Below are 15177 nucleotides of genomic sequence, written 5' to 3'. Positions count from 1 at the left end.
GCTCAGGGACGCAACTCGGATGATAAATTTCAGAAATGGGACCCAAATCGGACGGACGCAACTCGGATATCACAGTCGGGACTCAAGTCAGATCCCCCCCCTAGGAGACCCAACTCACGTGACTCCAGTCTGAGAACTGAGAAGTCTATCATTTTCATAGATTTGGATTTTCAGACGGTTCCAATGTGTTCAGACGGAGTTCAGACCACTGTGCGACAGGCCTGATTTTGAGTATTGACGAAGTATGATTCTCGTATCAATAAACAGATAATCGTTGCACTTAACTCTGAATCAGTCAAGATCACAGGATAACTCAAAAATTGAGTGTTGATTTAGATTTTAGATATATTCAGGAAATCCGTCAGATTTATCAACACAGTTTGGGTTCCAACGGAGCGGTGATAGAAAATGTAGAGATCCCTTCTGGTGTTAACATGGGCTAGTGTTCCACTCGAAAGTAACATATCAGTTCAGTTGATTGGCCAAAATCAATTGGATCTCATATGTAATCAATTGGATTGTAGAAGTGTATTTTGTTCGGAATGTTACTGGAATCCAGTGGTGTTTTCACGAGGCCAGTAGCTGGACTTCATCCTGACCTCGTATAATCCAGCCATTACCTCTGACTCCTCTGAGTGCAGTCTTCATCGAGTTCGATTCTTATTAACTCTTCCTATTTCATCATTCAGTCCAGTCCGTTTGCTTATGGAACGCCTTATGAATTCGAGCTCATCATACGGTGATAACAATATTCATTCCCCTGTTTGTTTTTGCTATGCTGGTATAACGGTTATAGCTCCCTCGTTTTGCTATGGTGGTCTAGCTCGTGCCTATATTGGTTCATAGTTCATAACTTTCTCAGTTCTGCTGTCATCTTTCGCGTGTTTTACTTCGTGAAAGTGTTTCCCAGTTGGTATTTCTGTTATTGTTTCGTGTGTAAAACTGTTTCATTTATCCATCACCTGTTTTCACGTGTAGGCTTTTGGTCCTTGGAAGTTCTTTTCCAAGTGCACCACGTATTTTATCCCATTGTATATTACCATCTATTTTGTCGCGTGTTACAAATAACAATAACTTCATATAGCATTGTTACAACCAACAGTTCTATCAGCTGTTTCTCGATTAGAATTAATCCAGGGAAGTTTTTTCCATTTGGGCACAGTTCGGAATCCTGTCAATTTGATCTAGACCTGAAGCCTGAAACATCCGTATTTTTTGCTTACTTTTTTGTCTGATTGGATCTCTTATCTAATTGGTTGTACTCCTAAAGTAATCGGCATTTGACCAACCAGACACAAGGTCACCTTTTCAAATGTAAGTTTAGAAGAAAAACTGTGACTACTGTGCCTGTGGTCCGGAGCTCAATTGATTTATTGCAGGTTTATAATTATTTCATTTTCTTTTTATTTTAAACATATCTGAAATAATTTCAATTAAATTTAATACTGTCCATATTTTATGTCTGTCTACGTCTATCATCCAACTCCTCAGCACCTTATCCATATTTTCCCCATTCTTTCTCCTATTCTGGACGTGTTTTAAGCTGTGTCGATCGACTACACTACGTAGACGCTGCTTAAATATAGAAAGCTATAAATAATTTTCTTCAAAGGCATCGATCGTTCCAAGTTTGTCCTAAAATCACCCACGAGGCCACGAACTGTGAGTGTATTTTGACAATGTTTCTAAATTCTAAAGCTCCCAATGCTTAACTAAGTTATCGTTGATTGATAAGAGAGAACTTGGGAGGGAAGTAGAGAGAGAGCTTTCATTTTGATGAGAGAGGGAGAGAACGAGGGGAGAGCGGAAAATGAGGGAAAGAGAAAAAGATATACACGAATATTATGATTGAAAGGGAAAGAAAGAGACAGGTACCTAATAGAGATTTCTTGTTGAAAGAGAAGTGAATTTTGAATTTTTGAAAAGAGATGAGAAACAGAGGGAAAAGAGACAGAGAGAGGAAGAAATAAAGAAAGAGAGAGAGAGGGAGGGGGGAAGAGGCCGGAAGAGAGAAAGAGAGAGAGAGGGGAAGAGGCCGGAGGAGAGTTGGTAAACCTCACTAATGTGTACCCTTTCCCTTGTTTGCTGGGTCTATCAAAATATGTCACTCGTATTTGGACTCTTGTTTGCTTGTGTATACCCCGAATTCCCGGATAGGTGTCAATATTCCATGTATGTATCATTGTATCTGCTTCTAACTCGTGTTTTCCCGTTTCTAACAACCCTGCCTTTGACCGTAGACTTGTCCGTTTTGTGGGATCCTGGCAAACTGGACTTGTCAAGGATTCCCTATACTGTTATTTTGTGTTCCATATTTCCTATGTGAAGTTCCATGTTTTCAGTGTTTCCGAAATTTTGCAGCCGGTTTTCCCATGTGTTGTATGAACCAGTCCAATTAAATTTTAGGTATTTTAGATTTTAGGATATGATTGACTTGACCCCCGCCGTGGTAAAGTACAAGTAAGTAAGTAATGTAATGTTATTGTCATTTATGTCGATGAGTTCAAGTTCAATGAAGCTCAAAAAGAGCACCAAATGAACCCATAGTGATCTTGTGAAAGTTATTCCTCTGCATTATGTTGACTGGAGTACCTTATCTAATTACCTACCACCCTATTGTTTGAATGAGGTTGCATGTTCTCTTACCTCAACAGTTATGAAATCATGTGGAAAACAAGAAAGTGCCTTTTGAGGAAACTTAAGCATAAAAGATGTCTAGCGGTAGTAGGAATGCCAAAAGTTTCTCTGATTGTGCAATTTTACGATTTTCATCGCTCAACACTTTCAACAATCTACGGAATTTTTCATTTTTCCAACTTTTTTCCTTTGAACAACGCAAATTTGTTTCGAATGAAATTTAATTCAAACTTTTTTTACGAAAAAAGAGAACAAATATCAGCAAAAGTTTTAATAAATGCTCCAGAAAGTCGCTACAGAAAAGTTTTTCTTGTACAGAAAAAAGTCCCTTGTAATTTATTTTAATTAATACCTATATTTAGGTATACATACCCGTATTAAAAAATAACAAAGCAAGTTTCCAGTGACTTTTAAACATTCGAGCCTTGTTTCTTGCATTACCTTTGTGGCCTAGTGGGTATCAAGGTTGCATACCGAAGATCCTTGGATCGATTTCCACTGAGTCGAAGTTTTTCGGCTCTGCTCTTTATTTTGGGGGTAACCATTGGTCCGTCAGGAACGATTGGGGACAATCAAGTAGGTCCTTGTAATTTCTTAGCGAATTAGATACCAATTACCAATAGTGGCATTTAAAGTTGAAGAGACGAGCGATGATACAATAAAGTAAAAATGAAAACAGTTACTGCTGTGATATCCACAAACACAAAGAATATTCTTGCGGTATCTTGCTTCGCCAAATCACCACAGATAAAATCTACATTACGATTTTCATCGCTCAACACTTTCAACAATCTACGGAATTTTTCATTTTTCCAACTTTTTTCCTTTGAACAACGCAAATTTGTTTCGAATGAAATTTAATTCAAACTTTTTTTACGAAAAAAGAGAACAAATATCAGCAAAAGTTTTAATAAATGCTCCAGAAAGTCGCTACAGAAAAGTTTTTCTTGTACAGAAAAAAGTCCCTTGTAATTTATTTTAATTAATACCTATATTTAGGTATACATACCCGTATTAAAAAATAACAAAGCAAGTTTCCAGTGACTTTTAAACATTCGAGCCTTGTTTCTTGCATTACCTTTGTGGCCTAGTGGGTATCAAGGTTGCATACCGAAGATCCTTGGATCGATTTCCACTGAGTTGAAGTTTTTCGGCTCTGCTCTTTATTTTGGCGGTAACCATTGGTCCGTCAGGAACGATTGGGGACAATCGAGTAGGTCCTTGTAATTTCATAGCGAATTACCAATAGTGGCATTTAAAGATGAAGAGACGAGCGATGATACAATAAAGTAAAAATGAAAACAGGTACTGCTGTGATATCCACAAACACAAAGAATATTCTTGCGTATCTTGCTTTGCCAAATCACCACAGATAAAACCTACATCAACATCATTTTCCAAACTTCTTCCTTGTTTAGAAAAAACCAGGCATAGAAAATACGTACATTTTCCTTGTATTCATATGACGAGTGAATATGAGAATATGAGTCACTAGTCATTCTATGAGGTAAGAAACTAGACCATCAACCATCTCCGAAGACAATCGAATGACGTACGTAAATCTTGGCACACCTCACAACTACCTACTTTACTAATTGACAATTGGAACTTCCTAATCTCCTACTGAAAACAGTAACCACAGTTGCCAGTGCCTCACCTTTTTGCCTATCAAGTGACATTGTAATATTGTCAGTCAGTTCCCTCTTTATTAGGCCTGGCGCATATTGGAACCGCAGTCGTGTGACAGTAGCACGGAGTCGTACGTTGCCGCCTGAAAATCCAAAGCTATGATAATGATACAGACCACTCGCACTGTCTAGGATCTAGGAGGGAGGAACACCAGATGAGTCCGAGAATCCCAAATCATCCGATTTGGGTCCCAACTCAAAACAAAGTCATCCGAGTTGCGTCCCCGGTACCTGAGATTGAACCTATATACTTGAGACTATAAAGTAAATAAATAAGTATTTAACGAACAGGGTGACCAAAAATAACTGTACCTATACAGTATGCTATAACTTCTGTTTTATATAGGCCTATAGGAACAAACCTAACCCTATAATAACAAACCTAACCCCTTAACGCTTTAACCTAACCCTATAATAACATTGGTCACTGCTCAAATTGTGAAAGCTCCTTTTTACATTTAACCTAACCCTATAATAACACTGGTCACTGCTCATATTGTGAAAGCCCTTTTTTGCGTTTAACCTAACCCTATAATAACACTGGTCACTGCTCATTTGTGACAGCTCCTTTTATAGCAACATTCCATTGACGTAACTTCTGAACAAGTACACTTGAATTTTTAACGTTATCGATTGTAGGTACCGACATCATGAATGCTGAAAAAATGCTGCGTACAGTATTTTTTGTCACCCTGTACTACATGTATACCTTCAAACTAGGATAAGTATATAAAGTACATAGTTGTAGCTCAGGTAGCTCAGGGACGCAGCTCGGATGATATATTTCAGAAATGGGACCCAATTAACAATATCTCGGGAACGGTATAAGCTAGAGACTTGAAATTTGGTATGTAGTTCACAAATATGACAAGGATGCAACTCAAATACTCGGATGATAAATTTCAGAAATGGGACCCAAATCGGACGGACGCAACTCGGATATCACAGTCGGGACTCAAGTCAGATCCCCCCCTAGGAGACCCAACTCACGTGACTCCAGTCTGAGAAGTCTATCGTTTTCATAGATTTGGATTTTCAGACGGTTCCAATGTGTTCAGACGGAGTTCAGACCACTGTGCGACAGGCCTGATTTTGAGTATTGACGAAGTATGATTCTCGTATCAATAAACAGATAATCGTTGCACTTAACTCTGAATCAGTCAAGATCACAGGATAACTCAAAAATTGAGTGTTGATTTAGATTTTAGATATATTCAGGAAATCCGTCAGATTTATCAACACAGTTTGGGTTCCAACGGAGCGGTGATAGAAAATGTAGAGATCCCTTCTGGTGTTAACATGGGCTAGTGTTCCACTCGAAAGTAACATATCAGTTCAGTTGATTGGCCAAAATCAATTGGATCTCATATGTAATCAATTGGATTGTAGAAGTGTATTTTGTTCGGAATGTTGTCAGTCAAGATCACAGGATAACTCAAAAATTGAGTGTTGATTTAGATTTTAGATATATTCAGGAAATCAGTCAGATTTATCAACACAGCTGGGGTTCCAACGGAGCGGTGGTAGAAAATGTAGAGATCCCTTCTGGTGTTAACCTGGGCTAGTGTTCCACTCGAAAGTAACATATCAGTTTCAGTGGCCAAAATCAATTGGATCAATATTGTACAAGTTAGGGTAAAAGAACACTCAAATAACCATCATTCAATAGGATAAGGAAAGTCGTGTGATGTTCACACCAGATTTTTCCTCTTTTCACTGATAGCCGCTAATACCTAAGTACTTCTAGCTCTCCTTAAATCCAATCCTTTGTCAAATTTGTTCTAATTGTACTATATTATACTTATTATGAAGATTTAATTGAAATTTGTAAAAGCGCCTATTTTCTCTGTATTGAAATTGAGACTGTGAGAGAAAGAGGGCGGGTAAGAGAGAAGGAAAGGGAGAAGGAGACGGAAAGGATGGTGAAAGACAAATTAATGGATAAAGAGAGGGAGGGCGATAAAGAAAGAGATGAAGATAAATAAAGAGGTAGGGAGAGAGAACGAGAGGGAGAGACAAGTTCCAGTTCACATATGGTGATATATGGACTCGAAATTTTTATGGAGGTAACTTGACCTACCTTCAGGAAAAATGGGAAATATGTATCTGAAATAGTAATAAAAAAGACTTTTAGTTAAATAAATAAAGAAGAAACCTACTTATTTTCAAAAGTATTACCTATGTACCAGGTAGGTACCACACCTACATACGTACCTAGTTTAAAAACTCTATAATCTGAATCCACGATGTTTTAAAAACTCTCTACCTAGCTTCCTACCCAAGTAGGTAATGTGCCCGCAAAATTACTTTACCTACACAGGAACATACAGCAAAATATACGAGTTCCCTCATTCGTATCGATTTGACCACAAAATATAAACATACCCTCTATATTATTTATACAACTTACCTATCTATACTTTTGTAGAATCTATAGGGTGTTTTTCTTTTTAGAGGTTTGTTTTTTAAACTGCTATAAAAGACATACTATTTGAAGTATGGTCATGATGTTTTGTTTATTGGAAAGCTAAAAGTATGCCATTTAGTGTTTGAATACTAAGTTCGGGCATACGGGCCCCTCCGATAGCTCGAACGAAGTGAAACATTTGGTTTAATTTTTTCTTGTTTTGTTAACACATAGTTTCGCTCAATTTCCCTCATAATTTCCCTCCCTCAATCGTGACACCTTTGGATGATTTTCTTTCGGGATATGTGTAAAATCATTAGTTTATTTTATGGTGATAAAAAAAAAACATTGGAGCACCTGGAAGATGGAAGACATCATACCGTTTTTGCAGATATACGGCTTCAGATTATGGAAAAAGTGGTCGAAAATTGGATTTTCTAGACTGAGTTTCATTCGATCTATCCGCGGTGCCCATTTATTCAGAGTTCAAACACTAAATGGCAAACAATATTACCTTTCAAATAAAGAAAAAATCATGACCATACCTCAAATAGCGTGTCTTTTATAGCATTTTGAAAAACAAACCTCTAAAAAAACACCCTATACTTATGTTGAACTGTGCAAGTCTAGTTCTTCTTGGAAACCCATATATCCCTAGGGACGCATTTCTAACGTTACAACTACCAGCATCAGGAATTCAGAAAGTTTCCAACGAAATGGTTGAACGAACAGAAGAAGAAAGTTGATTAAGTCCTATTTATAAAAAAGGAGATGCTACCTTAATCACAAATTTCAGACCAATCTCCCTTTTAACAACATTTTCAAAAATCCTAGAGGGTTATACCGATCATGGCTTAGTGTTAATGCTCAAGCCATCCGTATTGATGCGGAATAGCACCCAAGATTCCACAGAGAAATTATTATGGAAACGCACCCAAGCATAGAAATTCTAGAATCACATCCAAGATTCCATAGAGAAATTATGGAATCGCACCCCAAGATTCCATAGAGAAATTGTGGAATCTTGGAGAACTATCCTTAATTAGGATAATAAATGGAAAAGAGGCCGAAAAAGGTTAATATAATATATATTTATCAAAAATTTATACGGTTTTCAGTTTTACATCAGTTTTCAGTCATTGTAAGTTGAGGGGGCAAAAACGCCCTATTGTCTTGACAGTTCACCAAGGAGTCAACTAAACAGTAAACACATCATACTACTCACTACTCTTATACTAGACTTGAAAAAAGTCTTTTTTCCCATTTTTCCATTTCGTAAAAATAGATGGGAAAAATTAGGTATAACGACCGAAAAATAATATAGAAAGACACAATTTTATATTAGTCTAACGTAGTTGACATAATGACTAGCGAAATATCCGATATCATGATGTAGAAAAATGTAAGCGCGACCTGATATTGCATGTTAGTAGCGTGTAGTTTTTACCTTTTTATTTTTACCGTCGCGAACTCAATGGCAGGTTTTCCATTCATAGAGAGAGCTGTTTTTGAGGTTTGCATTTCAGTATTTCGCACACCGCAAAAAAAAATCACTTTTTTACTTTCTATTGTACCCGTTTTTACGTGTAAAGAGGGGCGGGAGAAACAAAGGCTCGTAAAAATTTATTGTAAACATTTATATCGTTTTCGTGCTAACACGTAAAAAACGCCGCGTTAGGCGTTAGTTCGGCTGATTGTGGTGTGAAAAATATTATTACCCATAAGAACACGATTTTTTCATCACGTGACGGTAATATTTATACGGGAAGTATTAGGAATTGGTATAAGTCAGGGATTGCCAACCTGTCGATCGCGAACTACCGGTAGCTCGCGAGAGGTTTTCCTGTAGCTCGCAGACAGTCGCACAACTCCTATGGGAACCAAAAATTTACGTCGTTACATCGTAATTTTTGGGTTCCCAGACTAAAGGTAGCTTGCCCAGGGTCTCCTAAGTCATCTGAGTAGCTTACATATCTAGACGACGTACCTAATAGTGAGAAAATTACCAAATTTTTATCAAATCCACTTTTGAATGGAACACAGATCCAAAGGTACGTACAGGTGCAATTATGGCCACTCATCTGGATACCAAACACGCGCAAGGTTGTTTAACTTCAGTGATCCATTGGGACCTGGTGTATTGAAAGTGGCTAATTTGACTTTTGATTATTAATTGATTATAGTCTTCATAAACACATAAAGAAAGATACATTTTCATATTGATGTCTTGTTTAACTTGAGAACTCAAACCCCCGTTTCAGCAAACAAATCTAACTTCTGCAAAAACTTCAAAAGAACTCATTGGAACTGAAAAAAGTTCTACTAATGCACAAATAACAAGGAAGACTTTTTTTTCGGGCAAACTTTGACAACTTTCTACTCAGAACTCTACATCGCATGCTTGCTAAAAGGCCATGTACTCACGGGCCGCCAAATAAAGTAACACTGAAGTTTTTTTTTTTTTTCGGAATTTTCTCTCTTCTGAAGCTCGTTTCCGCTCTTTTGGCGTGAGAGTGCCTGTACTAAACTAAAGAAAATCCAAGATGGCGTGCCATCGGAAAGAAAATACAAGTTTAACGTGGTCTATTGCCAGATTAGCCTAGTTATTTGGCCAAATCAGCCTGGTTATTCGCAGACAAAGTCATATTTTAGATCACACCAGCCGAGGTATGGAATTTTATCCTCAATATAATTTGAGAATTTGACCACAATAATAGTAGTAGCCTACTGCTGGAGTAAGGGACTTTTCAGTCCTATGCGAGCAGTATAAATAAGCACTATTATTATTATATTTTAGATCACGTCCCGTGTGTATCAAGCCTAAAGTTCCCCCCGTCTCTCTTTTGTTTCTGTTTGCATGATTTTACTAACTTTCCTTGCTAACTGGGATTTCGTCCGTGTCATCCCCGGTATATTCTGGTTTAGACTTTGCTTATCAACGGCTTAGGATGAGTGCGGACTCGTTTGAATTGGATGGTAAGCTTGACAGTAGCGTGCCCTACCGGAGAAAAAAGGAACTGCAGGAAATTTGGCCCCTTTGTATTGTATCAAAGAAACAATCAATCAAACTAGTATTTTATTATTTAATTATTTTTACTAATATAGGAAATTTGGTCTTTCTATTCGGGGCACTTTTTGAAATTCTACTGTAGAGGCAGTATCTGTTACAATAGTGGGATTACATATGTATCTAGTGGTTGTCTTCCATAGTAGACAGCAGAGGGTGAAATTTCTTGCAGTTTCTTCTCCTCCTTGCTTTGGTACCTGGGCTGTAGTTAATCAGTTATAATAGACCTTGGCTGTAAAATAAAACATCCAGGCTGAAAAAAAAAGTAGAATAAACCTTGTAGACCGTTGAGTATCTGTAACACTTGTACTTACCTGAGTTGAACCAAAGAATATTTGTAAGTATGACGTCATGTCTACATACCCTATATTCTCCACTTTTTACTTTATCTGAGGCTTAAGTGTAGGGGCTAACAGTCTCAAAAGTTGTGTTAAGCTTTACGAATCTAACGGATGAAATGAATTATACTACGGACCCTTATAGGAACAGTTTCGCTATAGTAATAGAAAGTAAAAATGATGAAAAATAGGGTCCTGGTGCAAATACAGAAATCAACTTTTAAACTTTCTGACCCTGATTTGTGTCCACCCCGTCTAATAACATGCCGATATCTTGTGTTATTTTCCATGCTCGTGATGCTTAGAACTTAGAATTGTCTGTACTAACAAGACGTTTTCTCAACTTTCTACTAACTCCGTTGGATCAGGTAAGAGCTCCCTAACAACTCTTGTGCTGTCGACTAAAGGCCCGTTCCTACTTGTCGTTCGGAAAAAATCTTGTAGTGCCTAAGTGGTTCCCACTATTTAAATTACATTACCTACAGGACATTCGGGAAAAAATAGCATGAAATTCACGACAAGTGGGGACGGTAAGGATGTAAGGACGCTTTAACACGCTTCAAAATTCTACTTTGGTCTGAGGTATTCTATGTTCTAGTTAATTATTAACTATTTTATTCAGTATTTTGATTGATTGGGTCCCAATAAAAATGAATTAATACCAGTCGAACGTACATAAGCTACCAAAGGGTATTCCACGGACCATTTTTGTGCTGTCGACTAAAGGCCCGTTCCTACTTGTCGTTCGGAAAAAATCTTGTAGTGCCTAAGTGGTTCCCACTATTTAAATTACATTGCCTACAGGACATTCGGGAAAAAATAGTATGAAATTCACGACAAGTGGGTACGGGTCTTATGGATGTAAAGACGCTTTAACACGCTTCAAAATTCTACTTTGGTCTGAGGTATTCTATGTTCTAATTAATTATGAACTATTTTATTCAGTATTTTGATTGGTTGGGTCCCGATGAAAAATGAATTAATACCAGTCGAACATACATAAGCTACCAAAGGGTATTCCACGAACCATTGCTCACACCGAAAAAACGTCGCGCAGCGTCCTTCAATGAGTCTTTTTTTGACGAAATTCCTTTTGGGGGTGAGCTAAGTATTAATTCCCCCCCCCCGCCCCCCGAAAGAAGTGAGAATTTCGTAGTGGTTCGTGGAATGGACCAGTGGACTTCTGAATTTCTCTACACACCGTACAGCGTTCAGAATCTTTTTCCACTCTCATAAATGTTAGGTATGCCTCTAAATATTTGAGATCTGACCGCAAAGTTAATTCCTTTCTCCCTCCTTTCAGACTCCCACATTCTTTGAACCTCCTCTTGGCCCTCCCAATAGGTCAGTGCTTCTCAAACTGTGTGCCGCGGCAATCTAGTGTCCCGCGGCAATCTAGTGTCCCGCGAGGTCGCCTTAGGTGTGCCGCGAGATTTGGGATTTTTTTTTAGTAAGAAAGATCACTATACTGATTAAATAAAGAAATACAGCATGCCAAATTGAGGGGGAAAAAGACCTGCGGCGCTATTAAACGAGTATTTGTGTTCACTCTTACACAACATTTATGTGTTGGGGTTCGGATGGGGGCTGTACCGCGGAAAGACCCTAAATGAGGCTTATACGTAAGTAGAACTAGATCCTACCCCTAAATGAGGCTTATACGTAAGTAGAACTAGATCCTACCCCTAAATGAGGCTTATACGTAAGTAGAACTAGATCCTACCCCTAAATGAGGCTTATACGTAAGTAGAACTAGATCCTACCCCTAAATGAGGCTTATACGTAAGTAGAACTAGATCCTACCCCTAAATGAGGCTTATACGTAAGTAGAACTAGATCCTACCCCTAAATGAGGCTTATACGTAAGTAGAACTAGATCCTACCCCTAAATGAGGCTTATACGTAAGTAGAACTAGATCCTACCCCTAAATGAGGCTTATACGTAAGTAGAACTAGATCCTACCCCTAAATGAGGCTTATACGTAAGTAGAACTAGATCCTACCCCTAAATGAGGCTTATACGTAAGTAGAACTAGATCCTACCCCTAAATGAGGCTTATACGTAAGTAGAACTAGATCCTACCCCTAAATGAGGCTTATACGTAAGTAGAACTAGATCCTACCCCTAAATGAGGCTTATACGTAAGTAGAACTAGATCCTACCCCTAAATGAGGCTTATACGTAAGTAGAACTAGATCCTACCCCTAAATGAGGCTTATACGTAAGTAGAACTAGATCCTACCCCTAAATGAGGCTTATACGTAAGTAGAACTAGATCCTACCCCTAAATGAGGCTTATACGTAAGTAGAACTAGATCCTACCCCTAAATGAGGCTTATACGTAAGTAGAACTAGATCCTACCCCTAAATGAGGCTTATACGTAAGTAGAACTAGATCCTACCCCTAAATGAGGCTTATACGTAAGTAGAACTAGATCCTACCCCTAAATGAGGCTTATACGTAAGTAGAACTAGATCCTACCCCTAAATGAGGCTTATACGTAAGTAGAACTAGATCCTACCCCTAAATGAGGCTTATACGTAAGTAGAACTAGATCCTACCCCTAAATGAGGCTTATACGTAAGTAGAACTAGATCCTACCCCTAAATGAGGCTTATACGTAAGTAGAACTAGATCCTACCCCTAAATGAGGCTTATACGTAAGTAGAACTAGATCCTACCCCTAAATGAGGCTTATACGTAAGTAGAACTAGATCCTACCCCTAAATGAGGCTTATACGTAAGTAGAACTAGATCCTACCCCTAAATGAGGCTTATACGTAAGTAGAACTAGATCCTACCCCTAAATGAGGCTTATACGTAAGTAGAACTAGATCCTACCCCTAAATGAGGCTTATACGTAAGTAGAACTAGATCCTACCCCTAAATGAGGCTTATACGTAAGTAGAACTAGATCCTACCCCTAAATGAGGCTTATACGTAAGTAGAACTAGATCCTACCCCTAAATGAGGCTTATACGTAAGTAGAACTAGATCCTACCCCTAAATGAGGCTTATACGTAAGTAGAACTAGATCCTACCCCTAAATGAGGCTTATACGTAAGTAGAACTAGATCCTACCCCTAAATGAGGCTTATACGTAAGTAGAACTAGATCCTACCCCTAAATGAGGCTTATACGTAAGTAGAACTAGATCCTACCCCTAAATGAGGCTTATACGTAAGTAGAACTAGATCCTACCCCTAAATGAGGCTTATACGTAAGTAGAACTAGATCCTACCCCTAAATGAGGCTTATACGTAAGTAGAACTAGATCCTACCCCTAAATGAGGCTTATACGTAAGTAGAACTAGATCCTACCCCTAAATGAGGCTTATACGTAAGTAGAACTAGATCCTACCCCTAAATGAGGCTTATACGTAAGTAGAACTAGATCCTACCCCTAAATGAGGCTTATACGTAAGTAGAACTAGATCCTACCCCTAAATGAGGCTTATACGTAAGTAGAACTAGATCCTACCCCTAAATGAGGCTTATACGTAAGTAGAACTAGATCCTACCCCTAAACGAGGCTTATACGTAAGTAAAACTAGATCCTACCCCTAAATGAGGCTTATACGTAAGTAAAACTAGATCCTACCCCTAAATGAGGCTTATACGTAAGTAAAACTAGATCCTACCCCTAACGCCCCACCCCTAAAGAGGTTAATGGAATCGACTCATCTTCTTAGGCCACTAACGGTAGCATTTGCATGACAGCAAAACTAAACGATGCGGTGTGACAGAAAATTTCACCAGTTTGAACTAAAGGGGCTACTTGGTTCTTACACGATTGAACCCTAAAAGTTTCCTGAATATTAGCCAGCCACTCACTATCAGGTAGACCTGACAGCTGACCTGATCAGGTCCGCCTGTCAGATCTATCTGATCGTGGCTGGCTTTACGAAGACATAATAAATAATCCTTCATAAGTAAATTTCTTAAATCCAAATAATTGACTTGATTCTTTACATTCCAGGAAAATCTGTGATCCTCATTTGACGGCTTTTGAACCCGAAGCCCTAGGTAATTTAGTGGAAGGGATGGAGTTCCACAAGTTTTACTTTGATAACGGTAATTGCACACTTTATTATCTTTCGCTTGTAGTGTCCTGCATGGTTACCCGTCCAAATGCAAGCCACGCTCGACGTTTGCTTAACATGAGTAATTGCACGCTTTACTTTTCCATCTTGTACGTAGATTCGTAAAAGCTTAACCCATCCTTTGGGGCATTCGCCCTTACACCTGTGTCTCTGAGTGGACTTATTGTGTATGGCAGTGGTTCTCAAACTGTGCTCCGCGAAGAGCTTGCAGGTACTCCGCATAGTTTCATTTTTCTTACCGCATAAAAAAAAAAAAAATCGCACGAATATGTTTAGTCAAATGGGAAGTATTGGAACAAGCCGTACGGACCGTACGCTAATGAACATTTCCGAATCATTCCGAATTATTTTTAAAAATTCCTAAAGGTTTGGGGGGGGGGTGTGCTCCGTAGAGTTAACAGCAGTTTGCTTGGTGCTCCGCGGCCAAAAAAAAAGTTTGAGAACCACTGGTGTATGGAGTTAAGGCATCTTGTACGAGTATTTACCTACTCCTACCAGCATGCCGACCTTGCTCACCCTTGAAATACAAGCCCACGACACGGAAGTTGCTGAACCTGACTTTATACTCTGTACCTACCGGGGAATCGTGTCCTATTTTAATTATATTTTACTATGTATATATATATATATTTTTTTTTTTTCATTATTTTTCTTCATGCAGTATCTTATCACATAAAATTCCCACATGGTCACCCGCCCACTTGCTATTCACGCTTGACGTTTCTTAACACGAGTGTACCAGGATCGATTCAAGAAAAGCAATAGAACTTTGTACTTGACGTAAAATTGAGTTTTTCCCCTTCGAGTATTACTTGTTAATGGAAATTCAGGACGTTCAAATATTTGTTCTTTCCAAACATTTCCGGGAATTCTGCGGAAAATTCGGGCGTTATACGAAGAAAAAAGGGAAAGACTGGAAGATATTCAAATGAATG

At 38.5% G+C, this 15177-nt stretch overlaps 1 protein-coding gene across 1 annotated transcript in view; it reads left to right on the top strand.

Moving 5' to 3' along the window:
* LOC103509280 (calcium/calmodulin-dependent protein kinase type II alpha chain) overlaps positions 1–15177 on the top strand; it is a 132558-nt gene that overhangs the window by 117056 nt on the left and 325 nt on the right. The window contains exons 13-15 of the mRNA XM_026823662.1: positions 10443–10561; positions 11752–11759; positions 14119–14213. Of these exons, the coding sequence (XP_026679463.1) occupies positions 10443–10561; positions 11752–11759; positions 14119–14213 (222 nt within the window). The remainder of the gene's footprint in view (positions 1–10442; positions 10562–11751; positions 11760–14118; positions 14214–15177) is intronic.

Source organism: Diaphorina citri, unplaced genomic scaffold (genome assembly GCF_000475195.1).
Source record: "Diaphorina citri unplaced genomic scaffold, Diaci psyllid genome assembly version 1.1 scaffold481, whole genome shotgun sequence".
Lineage (NCBI taxonomy): Eukaryota > Metazoa > Arthropoda > Insecta > Hemiptera > Psyllidae > Diaphorina > Diaphorina citri.
The sequence above is the reverse complement of the archived record's forward strand: the minus strand, read 5'-3'. Positions and strand labels throughout refer to the sequence as shown.